Genomic DNA, 17,356 nt, shown 5'->3' on the forward strand with positions numbered 1-17,356 from the left:
GCTAGATCGCAGATACGATGCTCACTCGAGGGGTAGGGCAGGCACACTCAAGTCTGAGGGGAATGCCATATGCCCGAATGATGCTAGATTGCAGATACAATGCTCACTCAGGGGGTGGGAAATTCTTGTCTGGAGACAAAGAGTAGAGCACAAGACTATGACTTAGAAGGTCGATGAACCGAATACTTCAGCATGTGAAAATAAGAGTCTTTAGTGGCTTTTGCATGGGAGTGTGACAGGATTTGGTTACTGTCTAATGACACAGGAGGGAGAGTGTTTGCAGTTAGCGCTTGGATTGGAAGTGAGACTATGAATGTGGAGGCCCAAGCCCTGTTTATTTTCACAAAGTATGTGTGCCCGCACAACTTCTGTGTGAGCTAAAAGAAACAGAAAACATTGAAACTCTGCTAACTAGCTCTGAGTAGAGGGACTGTAAGCTTACTTTATTTTTACTGTTTCTGGTGGTTTATTTGATGAGTTAAAAAAAAATCAGTTTCCATAAAACCATTGTTTTCTTTTTAAAAATATTTACCGTTACCTAAAAGTGGAGCCCAGAAGAGGGCAGCAGATCCCCGCAGCTGAATTTGCAGGTGGTTGTCAGTCACCCTGTGGGGCTGCTAGGGGCCAGTCTCTGGTCCTCTGTAACTGCAGCAGCTGTAACAACTTGACTGAGACAAGAGACAAGATGGCTGAGACATCTTGACAAGCCCTAATGTCAAATTTTTCAAAGAGTTCTATTTCCTTTATTTTCTTCTGCTTACTTGGTATCCTAACCTGGTTGGCTCTAGGCCACGAAGACATGAGTCTTTTTGAAAATTCAGTGGAACTTCATCCAGGAAACTTCCTTGTCTTTCCATTGTGACTTTGATGAAGTTCATGATAATGCCTGGCTTGTGTTATATCTGCTCCTCTGGTGCTGTGTCAACAATCTCATCACCCTGCTCAGTGATATCTAGATTTTCTCATCTAAAGAGTGTTTCAAAGTTTGCACTTTATATTTTGGTCTGTTATCTATTATGAATGAAATTTTGTGAAGAAAGATGTGTCTGTTCTAACTTTATATAAAAGAATCTGAGACAAGTTACCCCTAGGAAGAGAGCTTTAATGGGAGAGGTACCATCGGGACTATAGGCAGGTGAGGCCCTGAAAGGAAAGGAATTCTTCAGTTCCAGGGAATAAATTGAGGTTTCTGACAGTGGTATTTTAAGTGGTATTGTATGGAAAATGTCATACAATGCGACCTAGCCTGTGTGCTAAAAGTCATAAGGCACTGATCTCAGTAAGGTGGGAATTCAAAGTTGTCACTGGTCGGTGCAGCCAGGAGTGAGGTACAAACATGTAAGGGTTATGAGAAGAAAGCCCCAGATAGTTGCATGCTCAAAGAAGGGCTCTGGGGGAAAGGCTGCAGGATAGTGAGGCCCACTGTGTGTGAAGAGCAGAGGCAAGCCTGTGGTCTGGTTCTTTTTCACATTGATCTCCAACTTCCCCAGCACTAATTGTTGACACAATCTTTACTGTACCATATAGCCTTTATTTCTATCCTGAGGACTCTCTATATCTATGCAGTTCTGTCTCTGTCTTCAATTCTCATCTATTGATCTGGGCATTTTTTCCCCAACACATCTCAATTATATTGCTTGACAATGAGTCTTCTGGTTGGATGACGGCCGCCTTCCAACATTTTCTCCTTCAATTCATTGTTGGATATTTAGGTTTCTTTCCAACTCTGTAAAATTTTGTCATCAGCTTGTTGGTGTCTGCCCAATAATTTTCTAGGGTGTCAATTTGGATTTTATTGATTCTGCAAGGCATGTTTGGAACAACTGTCATCTTGGCATTCCTACCCATCGCTGAAGGCTAGTTCCCCAACTGTGCGCTAAAAGGGACTTCTTGGGAGCCTTCCATCTCTTCTTGTCTTGTAAGCAGTTTGTAATTCTTATCCCAGGGTTCTAATAGTGACAATAGTTTATGTTAATAGTTTACGTTCAGCCCTCGTGTTTGCAGAATGGAGAAACGAAGGAAAGTTGGTACTTTCACACAATCCTTCCATCCTGAGACCTAGACATTCATGGGGGGGTGGGGGAAGGTTTCTTTTTGTTTTGGTTTTGGGACTTCCTCTATGTAAGAGTTTATTTCATTTGTGAGTGCATACTGTTTTATTTCTCTTTCACAGGATGTACACTTCTTATCTCCCTTTTCTGTCAGATTCCATTAACTAAGGCAGCCTGTGGAATTTGAGCAGATGCTTTGTCACGTGCCCGATGTGCCTGTAAAGTTTCTACCCTCTTACCATTCAGTACAGGGTCAGCTGTCAGGGTGCCCTCTTACCATTCAGTACAGGGTCAGCTGTCAGGGTGCCCTCTTACCATTGAGTACAGGGTCAGCTGTCAGGGTGCCCTCTTACCATTCAGTACAGGGTTAGCTGTCAGGGTGCCCTCTTACCATTCAGTACAGCTGTTAGGGTGCCCTCTTACCATTCAGTACAGGGTCAGCTGTCAGGATGCCCTCTTACTATTCAGTACAGGGTCAGCTGTCTGTCAGTGCGCCCTCTTACCATTGAGTACAGGGTCAGCTGTCAGGGTGCCCTCTTACCATTGAGTACAGGGTCAGCTGTCAGGGTGCCCTCTTACCATTCAGTACAGGGTTAGCTGTCAGGGTGCCCTCTTACCATTCAGTACAGGGTTAGCTGTCAGGGTGCCCTCTTACCATTCAGTACAGGGTTAGCTGTCAGGGTGCCCTCTTACCATTCAGTACAGGGTCAGCTGTCAGGGTGCTCTCTGGTAAACAAAGAAGTCATACTTTATGCTACTTACTGGTTTTCCATAAACAGATGCTGGATTGCACAAATGCTTCATTAATATTCACTGATATGAGCATATGCTTTTTAAGCTTTTCTACCTGTAAGTGTGAGATATTACATTATTGATTTTCAAATGCTGAACCTCTGGCCAGGTTAAGACGAAGATACAAATTATTACTTAACAATTTCTAAATGTATATGTGTCTTAGTTAGGGTTTTCCTGCTGTGTACAGACACCATGACCATGGCAAGTCTTATAAAGGAGAACATTTAATTGGGGCTGGCTTATAGGTTCAGCGGTTCAGTCCATTATCATCAAGGCAGGAACATGGCATCATCCAGGTAGGTATGGTACAGGCAGAGCTGAAAATTTTACATCTTCATCAGAAGGGTGCTAGCAGAGTATTAAATTGTAGGCACCTAAAATGAGGGTCTTTTAGCTGATACCCACAAGATCACACCTACTCCAACAAGGCCACACCTCCTAATAGTGCCACCCCCTGGTCCAAACATATGCAAACCATCACAATGTGCATGTATGTATGCCTACATAAGTTTATATGAACTTTGTGTACATAAGTACATGAGCCAAGATATGCCTGGCTCATTCATGAGCTGGGAGAGGCAGGAAGGTGTCCTTCTTAAAGACAGAGAAAGCAGAGCCATACCAACAGCTCAGTGAAGCCCTACTTGGTGTATGATTACTTCTGTATACTGTTTCATCAATTTGCTAGGATTTTATTGAGGAATTGTCACCTGAGTTAATGAGGTAACACTGGTCTGAAGAAGTGTGTAGAAGTTTTTCCATCTGCTTCAGTGCTCTGAGGGAGCCTGCACAGAATGGACACATTTTCTTCCTGAAGGATTTATGAAATTCACCATGAATCAAGTACATCCTCATGATTGGGGTTATAGAGATTATTAATAGGTTTAGATGCAACTCATGGCCTGCTTCTTCAAGTCTGGGGAAGTCTTTCAGGGAACTAGTTTATTTCACATCAGTTATAAGCTGTGGGTACATGGCTATTCATGATGCCCCTTTTTATTCTTTGTATCTATGGATCTCTAATGGTAACCTTTTTATTTATGACATCAGTCTCTATCTTTTAGGGGCTAGAGAGATAGTCTAACAGTTCAGAACACTTACTTTTCTTTCAGGGTATCCTGATTGGTTCCCAGCACATACCTCAGTGGCTCACAACCACCTGTAACTTCAGTTCCCGGGAACTGAGTCTCTCTTTTGGACTCCAAGGGGGCTTAAATGCATATGATACATATAAATACATGCAGACACATACACATACATAAATGTGTGTTTTAAAATAAATATGTTTAAAAAATAATAATAATTCATACTTTTTTCTTAACCTGGCCAGAGCTTGACCAATTCTATAGACTTTCATAAAGACATTAACTTGGTCTCAGTCTTGGAGCCTCTGGCATTACAACCTAATCACCCCAAACTGGCTCAACTCTTAATATTACCACTTTGTGGGCTAAATTACAGTATAAGAATTCAGAAAGGGGGCATAAACATTTAGTCCATTGTGCTGGGCACAGAACCCTATCTTCCTTTCGTGAAATAATAGAGTCTACAAATTGTGGCTTTCAAGAACAAGTATTATTTTCTGACACCTCTAGATGTCTGTAGTCAAGGGACTCTCCTTTGCCTCTTTAGCTCCCAAGAGGACCAGGCATGTCTTATCTCATAATGATATCAATCTAAGCTCTATTCCAACTTTCCAGCTCTGTGCCCCCCCCCATTCAGATGATCCTCTTATTAAAGACACTGAACATCTTGACGTAATGTCCCACACTCCTCCAGGATCACTTCCCCTAAACTAGCATTGTGTACAATGACCATATTCCCAAATGAGGTACTTGGGTTAGAGTTTCAACATGTCATTCTGGAGTGCATGGTATCAAACTCATAATGGAGTGAAACATTCCAGTGCCAGACTTTCCATTTTCAGTAGATTTGTAATTATCTTAAAATGAGAACTTACCAAAAAATTTAATCACAGAGAGAGAAGTGGCATTTTATCATTATAATTCCATTACATGACTTTTACTAAGCTTTCAATATTAATGTGACAAAGAATTATTACTAAGTAAAACCATGTACAAACAGAGTTGTTGAGATTAAATTGTTACAAAGCACAAGCCAATGAAATGTTTATTGGTCCATATGTCATCTGGCATGAACTAAACAGAATCTCATTTAGAGGAAATGATATATGTGAGTCCCAACTATGATATATCAAAAACAAAATTTAGGACAAATTTGGAATTAATTGGCTTTCCAGTTATAGAGAGTAAATGTGCCCAAGGCCTCTAGTAGGATCTGAGCACTCAGTTGCTTGAAGAGTTCCTGTCGGTTTCACACACAAGAAATGCATCACCTCCACTTCCTTGAAGATATGCATTGATCATGATGGGCTTCATTTATTTTCTTGAAAGAAATGTCAGGATTTGCCTTGCAGTTTATGTTGTACAAATAATTTTCTGTTGGCCTAGGGGTTTGGTCCAACAGTAGAGTTCTAAGCTTGTAGGTAGAATGCCAGGGCTGGATGTCCACGCTGCAAAGAAAGGTATTCTGGAGCTTGTGGTGGTTAGTTTCATGGTCAAAGTCTGGAATAACCTGAGCAGGGTGTCTCAAGGAAGGACTGTGCCTGTGGCTGGGTTGCCCTGGTGAGTGTCTACACAGAGATCCTTTCACTGGGTTTATGCGGGTGAGAAGACCCCCTTGAAAGGTTAGTAGTACTATCCTAGGAGCTGGTCCCTTGCCTGAACCAAAGAGACAGACCTGAGAGCACACACACACACACACACACACACACACACACACACACACATTTGCCAGCTTCAGACCACAGCTGTGATGTGACCAGCAGCTTCAAACTCCTGAGTCCCTCTCTTCTCTAACGTGGTCTAGGCAGAATATTTTATTGTGGGAAATAGAAGACAAACTAAGAGTGTGTTAGTCTGGAAGGTTCTTCCCAAGTGAGAGTAGACAAGTGCTCACAAATAAGGCATGTGACATCTGGTGGTCAGGTGCAGGATGTGAAGTATGGGGCCATTCCACACTCAGCAGCTTGCTTGCATGCACAAACATGCATATATATCTGTACACACAGATATAAAGACTCACACAAATCTTTATGTTTCAGGCCATGATAATATTATCTCATGTAAACTGCTTCTCCCGCATGAAGAGGAAGTATGTTTCCTTCTGCTCTCATTTTTGACTCCCTTCACACACACCTGGTTCCTAACCCACACTTTGTCTCATCATGGATATGAACTATTGTTGATTCAATTGCATTATTTTTTATGTTTAATAACTCATCCATTCCATTTTGTGCTGTCCTGATACTTTTGGGTGTAGGACCATCTAATAGACCATGATTGACCCCCACGAGCCACACCCTGTCTGTCAAAAGCTCCTCAGCTATGGGTAGGGCTATGGACCCTCCCATGGGATGCTGACTGGTTTGATCTTGTGCAGAAGTCCATCTGCCATGAGTGGAGAGCCCTGTCTTGCCCAGGAGACACTGCTTCCCTTAATCTTCCCCTCCAATGGACCTTACCATGCTTCATCCTCCTCTTCCTCAGTGCTCTCTGAGCACTGTGCATACCTGTGGCATCTCTGACCTGTCTGTGGCTGAGCCTCCACACTCATTTCCTCTCTGCATTTTGACACTGTCCACAGCACAGAGACACTTCTCTGGTTAGGACTGGGAGCTACATTAACCCCAATGCAGGACTATTCTACCGCTGGCTCTACAGCAACTGCCAGAGCTACCTGGAAACTCCATGTTCTTAAAAGACAGGCTAACGTCCAGTTGTTTTAAAGTAATATTTAACATTCATGACATGAGTAGTAACTGTTAAAACTATTCTTTGTTATATTAAAAAGTAAATCCAGGTCTCACTATTCCTGGGTTTTCATCTGAAAAATTCATTTTAAGACCTTCAACTCCCCATTCCTTTTTGTTTTTTCTCAGTATTTTTTTTTTTTTGGTAGAATCAAATGCACACTCTGACATACTACAAGATTTGTGTCATGTTTGATATTATCTTCATGGTTCCACACCAAAAGACTTGTGATCAGTATCCAGGGAAACCAAGTAACAAACACATCTCCATGTCTCATCTTCATATGCATGGCTGAAAGCTGGATCCATCTCTAAGAAGTAAAAACTGAAGAGTAAAAAAACATTTTCAAGTATCTCAAGTGCATGCACTGGGAGGTTATATTTAATTCATATATATATATATATACATATATACATATATACATATATATGTTGTCATTTTAAATGCACAACACCACCGATGCTATTTTTAGTGAACTGAATTTCTTGCTTACTTTCACTCCACAAAACTAAGCTGATTTGCTATTCCTGAGTGTCTCAAACATTTTTCATAAAGAAGCACAATTCCTTACAACACAGTGGATTCCTTATGGATTTCCCATTGCATATGCTACAGGCTAGACCTCATAATGGTAATAAGAAATATCTTCTGACATTTTCAAGAAATGTTTCCACCATGTAGCTAATCAGCTCCTTCGTTCTGAGACTCACTATCACTCCTGGGTCACCTGGGTGGGTCATAAAAAAAGTCAGTCTTGATGTCATTACCCATGTTTACCTTCAAAGTACAATAGAAATGGAAAACTGGTGGTGAAACCAGATCATGCAGGGATGGAAGGATGCCTTTGTTCAGACCCAAGTGGAATAATGGGCCAGTCTGACTCTGGACTGTCGCAGGTATTTGAAAAACATCTGCAGACCTACCTTCGCACAGCCTGCATATTTCAGTGAAAAAAAAATGGGTCTTTCAAGTCATTTATAATTTAATCTAAACAACAGAAAAGCTTTGCTTTCCAAAATAATGCACACCAGCCTGCTAAGGAGCCTACATTCCTAGCTTTGAAAATGCCCCAACATAAGAAAATGGTACATCCAAGTGTGGGCATGCCAGTGCTGCAGTCCTGTGGCACACAGGCCTCCTCCTCAGAAGGACATGGGGGTGGGAGGGAAACAGAGCTTTCCTTCCATGATGAAAATATAGACATCTTTGCATATGGACAGAATTAGGAAGCCTTGGCATCAAGGATATCAGGCAAAGAAAACTGAGGCACAGGCTGCTTAGAGGAACATTACTATGAGACCCAACCCTCATGCTAAAATAGTCCAAAGGCCAGCCCTTAGAACTGTGCTGTGAACTCCAGACACTGAGGTTTTGGTTGACCCTCCCTATAGAGGTGAACACTGTGTGAACAGTCACCATGTCTGCCACCACAGACACAGTAGACATTTAAATCATTTCAGATATCTGTAGCTGGGTATTGCTGTTTTCACAGATGTCTGTTTCTGCATGCCAGTTTGCTGCAGCTATGCAATAAAGCTCACACTGCTCCTTTCTGGAAGGTGTTCAGTAAGATGTGCTAGCCACTTTGCTAGATTTTCCCACATAAGGACATGGAGCTGTTCTTGCACAAACAATTCTGTATCATTAATACTTTTCTAGACACAATCACATCATTTCTACAATGACCCTCTTAACCTCTGTCTTAGGGTTTACTGCTATAAACAGAGACCATGACCAAGGCAACTCTTATAAAGGACAACATTTAATTGGGGCTGGCTTACAGTTCAGAGGTTCAGTTCATTTATCATCAAGGTGGAAACATGGCAGCATCCAGGCAGACATGGTGCAGGAGGAGCTGAGAGTTCTACATCTTCATCTGAAGGCTGCCAGAACACTAGCTTCCAGGCAGCTAGGATAAGGTAGTAAAGCTCACCCCCACAGTGACACATCTACTCCAACAAGGCCACACCTCTTAGTAGTGCTACACCCTGGACCAGACATATTCAAACCACCACAGCCCCTCTTTCCAACTGGGGCAACTAAAAAGAGGGTAAGACTCATTTTCAAGGTCACATGAATATTGAATACATGGCCTTGCATATTAACCTGCAGCCTGTTGTGCTGGCCAAGCTGTGTGCTATGAGATTTACTGAGATATTAGATTAAGCCTGTTGGCTTGGTGACAACTCAGCGTGTGTTCTTAGACATTCGATGAGGAAGGGCCTCATAAAGGCAGTCTTTGCAAGTATAGCTTCTAGTTTTAAATTTTTGAGAATCAGCTTTCCTGAACCTTGGGAACTGGTCCTGTGCTATAAAGGACTGGAGTCTCAAGAGCATTTGCTGTGTGCTACACTGCCCTCTATGGGACAGCTGCAAGGAAGACAAATGTGAGGGCAAGGTAGGAGGCAGAGGCCAAGGAAGGAAGGAAGACTGTCTTGGAGGGGAAGGCTTGGTAGCTGGTGGCTTGAGGTAGCTAGTCAAGAGCCTGAAGGCAGTCAGGAAGCTGGTCACATGCCTATAGTCAGGAAGCTGGTCACATGCCTGCAGGCAGGAAGCTGGTCACATGCCTGCAGGCAGGAAGCTGGTCACACGCCTATAGTCAGGAAGCTGGTCACATGCCTGCAGGCAGGAAGCTGGTCACATGCCTGCAGGCAGGAAGCAGGTCACACGCCTATAGTCAGGAAGCTGGTCACATGCCTATAGTCAGGAAGCTGGTCACATGCCTGCAGGCAGGAAGCTGGTCACATGCCTGCAGGCAGGAAGCTGGTCACATGCCTATAGTCAGGAAGCTGGTCACATGCCTGCAGGCAGGAAGCTGGTCACATGCCTGCAGGCAGGAAGCAGGTCGAGAGCCAGGGCTGTGGACATTCAGCTCTTCTAACCTTTTCATTCACTCCAGAGCACAGGCCATGGAGTGGATCTTTCCATTTCCAGATTGAGTCTTTCCACCTGAGTTAACCTGTCTAAGCAACCCTTTATTGGTATATCCAAAGGCTTACCTCACAGGCAGTTCTAGATTGTTAAATTGCTGATCTATATTGACCAGCATAATATCTAGGTGGAACAACAGCAGATGAGGGAACCTCCACACCAAAAATCATGTGAGCAAACCCAGAGGACAAGATTGGTATCAGCTCCTTCTGGAGGGGATGTTGCTACAAACTCCGCCTTGGGGAAATTCCTTGCAGCATTCCGAAGTATAGATGGCCATTGGGAAATCTCTGCCCCAAGTCTGTGGCAGGTTGGGTTGCTTCCTGCTGGATATTCATACTTACTGCAGGGCAAAAACTCCCTTCTGTCTCTGCATTGTCCTGGGGAAAGGGTCCCTGACCAATGAGAGAAGCCTCTTTCCTCTGAAATGACCTGTCTTGTGTGTGTGTGTGTGATATCTCGGCATTCTCTGGCTGTGGGAATCCTCAAGTGAAAAGGTACCTTCATATAGGCAAGGTTGTAGGCACTGTCTTAGTCAGGGTTTTACTGCTGTGAACAGACGCCATGACCAAGGCAACTCTGATAAGGACAATATTCACTTGGGGCTGGGCTACAGGTTCAGAGGTTCTGTCCATTATCATCAAGGCAGGAACATGGCAGCACCCAGGCAGGCATGGTATAGGAAGAGCTAAGTGTTCTACATCTTCATCTGAAGACTGCTAGCAGAATACTCACCTCCAGGCAGTTAGGATGAGGGTATTAAAGCCCATACCCACAGTGACACATCTACTCCAACAAGACCACACCTTCTAATAGTGCCACTCCCTGGCCCAAGCATATACAGGCCATCACAGGCACTTTCTTCGTGATTGATGGAGGAGGGCTCAGGCCACAGTGGGTAGTGCCATCCTGGGCTGGTGATCCTGGGTTCTATAAGAAAGTAGTCTGAGCAAATCGTTTGGGACAAGCCAGTATCAGGACCCCTCCATAGCCTCCCTCCTGTGTCCTGTTTGAGTTCCTGTCCTGACTTCCTTCTCTGATGAAAAGCGGTGTGGAAACATGAGCTAAATCATCTCTCTCCTACCACTTGCCTTTGATTATGATTTTTCATTATTGCACTGGTAGCCCTAACGAAGACACTGGCTGTGCAAGCTACTTCATCCTGAAGCCTAGTGTCTAATTTTCTAGGAAAGATTAGAATTTTATTTCACATATCAACCCAGTAGACTGAGAGTAAAGACTCTATGAGAAAGTAAACTTCCTAGACTGTGTTTTGGTTGCTTTTTCCATTGCTGTGATCAAAACCAAAATCGACATAAGGGATATTATTCCAGCTCACAGCTCTGTGTTACAGGCATCATGGCTCACCCTGGTTCACAGCTGTGTTACAGGCATCATGGCTCACCCTGGTTCACAGCTCTGTGTTACAGGCATCATGGCTCATCCTGGTTCACAGCTCTCTGTTACAGGCACCATGGCTCATCCTGGGTAACAGCTCTCTGTTACAGGCACCGTGGCTCACCCTAGTTCACAGCTCTCTGTTACAGGCATCATGAATCACCCTAGTTCACAGCTCTGTGTTACAGGCATCATGGCTCACCCTGGTTCACAGCTGTGTTACAGGCATCATGGCTCACCCTGGTTCACAGCTCTGTTACAGGTACCATGGCTTACCCTGGTTCACAGCTTTGTGTTTCAGGCACCATGGCTCATCCTGGTTCACAGCTCTCTGTTACAGGCATCATGGCTCATCCTGGGTCACAGCTCTCTGTTACAGAGATCCATGGCTCACCCTGGCTCACAGCTCTGTTACAGGCACCATGGCTCACCCTGGCTTACTCCACTTTCAGTCTTCTTCAGTCTGAGAACCAAAATTCCTACCGATAATTTTAACTAGGAATATTGAATGTGTGTGTGTGTGTGTGTGTGTTTGTGTAAACTTGTAGCTAATAAAAGGGAATAAACTACCAACTTTGAACAAGAGAACACTAAGAAGGACAGAAATAGATTCAAGGAATAGATCCTCCATCTGCGGAAGAGAGATAGAGACTCAATCATGGCCTTGGAGGAATGATGGCCGCCATGGCTGATAAACACTTGGGTCTCATTGGTGTATACAGAGGCATGGGGACTTCTTGTGACTGATTATTAAGAGTGAGAGGAAGTCTTCCACTCTGTGGATAAACACGGAGGGGTGGTGTGCACAGTGAGGCCACGGTGGTTTAGTTCTCTGAAAATCCAAGATCTAGAATAGACTGTGATTCATGCTAGGAAAGAGTGTCTTGTGAATTTAAGCCAAGCAGGAGCTGTCAGCACAGACTTTAAGTCAGAACAACATGAGGACTGCCCAGGCAGATTCCTGGAGTAGAGAAAGACTGATAAAAGAGATTTGGGGGAGATCAGGACAAGCTCAGCTTGCTCATTGAGAGCTCACCTGTAGACTTGGGCACTTCAATAACACAGACACAGCAGCTGGCAGTAGAGAGTGACCAGTGTTAGTAGGTAGGCTCTGTAGGTACTCACTGATTGAGGCCTGCACTTAGGGAAGTGTGGGGAGGGAAGGCAAACGGAAGGGGCCGTGATGTCACAAGACTCAGCGTGGCATTTTACAACCTGAAGTCTCCACAAATTATTCGATGTATTGTGATTCCCTCCAAAACCCATCAGTACAGTGTCTGATAAAAACAATTTGTGTTTCTGGGTCAAAAGTAAAGAGAACATTTTAAATGTACTTTTAATCTTAAACACTTAATGTTCACTAATTTTTTGTTTTTTTTTTTTTCATCCAGGCTGGAGCCAACGTCCTTCTGCAAGATGTGAGTGGAAATATCCCTTTAGATTACGCCGTCGAAGGGACAGAATCTAGTGCTATCCTGCTGGCCTATTTGGATGAAAACGGTACCTCAATGCTTCCTTTTATAAACTCTCCATAAAGCAATGTGTCGGTAGAACTGTTTCCATGTTCTTAGACAAATACATGTGTTATTTCAGACTGTGCTGTCTCCCTTGAGGGTGTAACACAAGGCAGCTTTCTACCTCACCTTTCATTTATTGGTAGCTTAACCGATGTTGACTTTTGCAAACTGGCTGGCACCTGCTGTGGAACAATGAAGGACCCCCAAACAGATGCCTGGGGTCCATAATTGGGAGGACTGGCTTTGTAATTATAACTCTCCTCCCTAGAGATAGCAAGACGAGTGAACCATACAATTGAATTTTGAGCTAATGAGAGCAAGGTCACCTTGAGTGTACCCTCCAGTGCCAGGTGATCCCTGCAGGAATTATAAGCCAGCTCCTGGAAGACTGGAGACAGCGAGGGCAGTGTGTGCACCCAGAATCCACAGTGCCATTTAGAAGCAGAAGCACCATGAGAAGAAAGCCTAGGATCAGAGAGAGGGCTGGCCTGAAGAAATAGGGCTAAGCCCTGGGTGTCACTCACTAGGACATTAATGACACATCCCCAGCATGAACCAGTGAGTCAGTTTAGTGAGGGGGGATGGGAGCCACTGCCGCACCTGGTGATAAAGCTTAGGAAAGCAAATCTGGCCCCTCCTCTTTTTTGAAGATTAAATGTAAATAACTACTCTGGTAGTCAAACCCCTTCAAGGATTTGCTGACCAGAGACGATCTGGAGTCTTCAGAGCCTCTGGGGGCTGACGGTGTTCCTTTGTCTTTGGAGAAGCACTTAGCTCATTCCCAGCATGCTTTGCTTCCTCCAGCTCATTTGTCTCAAAGGTTTATTTTGAGGATGGTATAGAATAATAATTAGTGCTTAGCAGCCCTGATTTCTTAACGAGAACTAGTCTCAGTAATTTAGAAAGCAAGGCAGGAGTGATTGCCACGAGGTGAAGGCCACCAGGGCAAGTTTTGGGCAGAAGCAAGCTTCTTGGGAGGTGCCGAGCATCTTGACCGGCCCATTCAGGATCTGTGCAGCACAGGAATCAATACTCCTTCTCCTCAGGACCCTGCAGACTCCCGAGCAGGAGAACTCCCTTGCTGGGTGCGAGGACCCTGGGCTGTGACTCTCAGGACCCTGCAGACTCCCAAACAGGAGAACTCCCTTGCTGGGTTGTGAGAACCCGGCGCTGTGACTCTCTGGAGAAAAGTTAATTGGTTCTTTCAGGAACAAAACTCCAGGTGATGTGAGTTTTCCAATCCAGAACTCAGACCTTTGAAGTGCTTCCCAGGCAGGACAGGATTCTGAGTTGCTATGAAAACTGTAGGGGAGCCTGAGGTTAACTTCTTTATATTGCTGAAAAGTGACCAGAGAACTCTTTATGTGGCACGTTCTTATCACTGACATAGTGTTGGCTAGAGTGAGAGGCAACTCAATGAACTGGCTTGTGCTGGTTACCCACACATGGGGACCTCCAAGCCCATCAACTTGGACATGTTAACTGTGAGCAGTATTTCGTGTGTGCACAGGAGGTTTAATGATTCCCCTAGAGATGGCCAAACAAGATAAGAATGATGGCACTGTACCTGGGCATGTCAACGTGTAAGGGGAAAAGTCTCAGGATCCCACCTGTCTTGGGGTTTTACTGCTGTGAACAGATACCATGACCAAGGCAAGTCTAGTAAGGACAACATTTAATTGGGGCTGGCTTACAGGTTCAGAGGTTCAGTCCATTAAGATCAAGGTGGGAACATGGCAGCAACCAGGCAGGCATGGTGCAAGAGGAGCTGAGGGTCCTACATCTTCTTCTGAAGGGTGCTAGCAGAAGACTGACTTCCAGGCAATTAGGGTGAGGGTACTAAAGCCCAACCCACAATGACATACCTACTCCAGCAAGGCCACACCTTCTAATAGTGCCACTCCCTGGGCCGAGCATATACAAACCATCACACCACCCTTAAGTAAAGCACTCTGGGCAATTAAAGACTGCTGGGAGGAGACTTAGGGGTGAGCCCCACTATTAGTTGTCCAATGCAGAGTGGACAGCCTTGAAGCCTTATACACACAGACATCAGAAACTCACTTGTGTGTATGTGTGTGTATGTACATATATACATATGTAAGTACATACATACGATATACATATATGTATGTAACAATAATATTCAAATAAATTGTGGCTATCAACTTGTAAACTGAGGGGGCATGGGAGGTGTTTAAATGAGAGTAGCCGGGAGGGCTAGAGAGAGGGAAAAGAGGAGGGGATTTCTAAATTTCAATTTGTAAATCCTAGCCCCAATAAAAGGTGGTTAAAAATAAATTTTGGGTGCTGAAGAGATAGCTGAATGTTCAAGGGCTCGATTGCTCTTGCAGAGGATCTTAATTGTATTTCCAAAAAAACACATTGGCTCAAAATCATTTGTGGATCTAAGGGATCTGATGGTCTTTTCTGGCCTCTGTGGGCATTGCATACATGTGGTACATATTCACACATATAAGCAAATACAGCCTACACACATAAAAATAAAATTTTAACATTATAAATCATCACAGACTGGGGGTGTAGCTCAGTTAGTACACTGATGGTTCAGGGCCTAGCATGAGATACCCCAGGTGTGGCAGAGCACAGCTATAGTTTACCACTTGTAGGTGGTAACAAGAATATTAGGACATTGAGTCACCTTTGGCTACATAGTGAGTGCACATAAAACCCTTTCTCTAAAATAAACAAATAAAATACAAAATAATTAAGTCAAATAAAACTCCAAATGCTGTAGTTCTACCAGAGGACCCAGCTATACCACTCCTGGGCATATACCCAGAAGATGCTCCAACATGTAATAAGGACACATGCTCCACCATGTTCATAGCAGCTTTATTTATAATAGCCAGAAACTGGAAATAACCCAGATGTTCCTCAACAGAGGAGTGGATACAGAAATTGTGGTACATCTACACAATAGAGTATTACTCAGCTATTAAAAACAATGAAATTATGAAATTCTTAGGGAAATGGATGGATCTGAAGACTATCATCCTGAGTGAGGTAACCCAATCACAAAAGAACACACATGGTATGCACTCTCTGATAAATGGTTATTAGCTCATAATTTCAGAATACACAAAGAACAACCTACAAACCACAAGAAACTCAAGAAGAAGGAAGACCAAAATGTGGACATTTCATTCCTTCTTAAAAGGGGGAATCAAATACCCACGGAAGGAGTTGCAGAGACTAACTATGGAGCAGAGACTGAAGGAAGGACAAGCCAGCCTAATATAGCTATTTCCTGAGAGGCTCTGACATTACCTGGCTAACACAGATGTAGAGGCTCACAGCCATCCATTGAACTGAGTACAGGGTACCCACTGAAGGAGTTAGAGAAAGGACCAAAGGAGCTGAAGGGTTTGCAGCCCCTTAGGATGAACAACAATATGAACTAACTAATACCCTCAGAGCTCCCAGGGACTCAACCACCAACCAAGGACTATACACGGTGGGACTGATGGTTCTGGCAGCATGTGTATAGTAGAGGATTGCAAAGTCGATCATCAATGGGAGGAGAGGCCCTTGGCCCTGTGAAGGTTCTGTGCCCCAGTGTAGGGGAATGCCAGGGCCAATAAGTGGGAGAGGGTGGGGTGGCAGGCATGTTGTTCTTGTTTGTTTGTTTCTTTGTTTTTTGGAGGGAAACTGGGAAAGGAGAAATCATATGACATGTAAATAAAGAAAATATCTAATTAAAAAAACCTCCAAATGTTGAAAGAACTGAACTGTATCTCTCTCATCTCTCTCATTCAGCCAGAGAACCTGTTCTAATGTCTTTCCTTTTCTTGATCCCCTCCCTCCTAAGGCCACAAAACAAACCTCAGTATCTCCATCTGCAAATATATTAGCATCCGTAATAAGCTTCCAACCCACCCAAGCATTCTATTTGATAGGAAAGCTTGGTTTTTGCAAAATCAGTATTTTTCATCATATGTAAAAAACAAAAGCAACTCCCTCCCCATGGGCAGCAAATGTTGGGTGGGAGAGGAGCGGGAGATAGTTCACGACTCTGTTTTCCAGAAAAGCTGTCACTACGATGGCTGTCATGATCAGTTTGTAAAATGCAGGTTTGCTGGAACGAACTCGATTTAATATCTCTCGAATTTTAAATTCTGTTCCACACTTGTCCCTGCTGCGGCTGTGACCCAGCCTCCTCCCCTCCTCCACAGCTGCTGCTGTCCCTGTCAGAATCTCTCCTGCTTATCAGTGTTGCCTCCTCCGCCCTGTTAATGCTGTCGGACTCCATTTATTTCCCACCCACTCATTGGTGCACCGGGACTTATCTGCTGTGGCAGCATGGACCGAAGCCATCAGGAGTTCCTAATAGGCCGGAATGACATCTTTGCCTCTTGTCATTTCTACACCCCATGATTCTTTTGCACATGCTTTGGATCCTGGGTGCACCCAGCTCTGCAAAAATCCCCGTTTCGAATCAGATGTACTGTGCTGTCACACCAGGGCGCAGGGGGCAGAGGGAGCAGGAGGCATCGTGAACAAGTTGATTACATAGAAAGTCTCTGTTGCAAAGTTCTAATTGTGCTGTCAGCACCGGCTTACACTGTAAACAGGCCACAGCAATTAACCTCTGCTCAGTGCCTCGGGTTCCAGGACTGAAAGGAGACCAGCGTAGGAGCTGATTGAGCATCTGATGAATACCTCATCTTTGTACAAGGCAAAACAGCTGGGCATGCAAGGAAGGCAATCCATTCTAAAATGAGCCTCTGAAGAAAGGAAGAGCCAGGGGAGAGCTCAAGGTGGCCAGGACAGAAAATGGGCATGAAAAAATCTGCCTCTCTCTCTCTCT

At 44.1% G+C, this 17,356-nt stretch overlaps 1 protein-coding gene across 8 annotated transcripts in view; it reads left to right on the plus strand.

Annotated features, from left to right (window-relative positions):
* Positions 1-17,356, plus strand: part of Myo16 (myosin XVI) — a 509,596-nt gene that overhangs the window by 205,577 nt on the left and 286,663 nt on the right. For all 8 annotated transcript variants that reach the window (XM_031339016.1, XM_031339015.1, XM_031339017.1 and 5 more), the window contains one exon: positions 12,400-12,508. In XM_031339016.1, coding sequence (XP_031194876.1) covers positions 12,400-12,508 — 109 coding nt within the window. The remainder of the gene's footprint in view (positions 1-12,399; positions 12,509-17,356) is intronic.

Source organism: Mastomys coucha, unplaced genomic scaffold (genome assembly GCF_008632895.1).
Source record: "Mastomys coucha isolate ucsf_1 unplaced genomic scaffold, UCSF_Mcou_1 pScaffold22, whole genome shotgun sequence".
Lineage (NCBI taxonomy): Eukaryota > Metazoa > Chordata > Mammalia > Rodentia > Muridae > Mastomys > Mastomys coucha.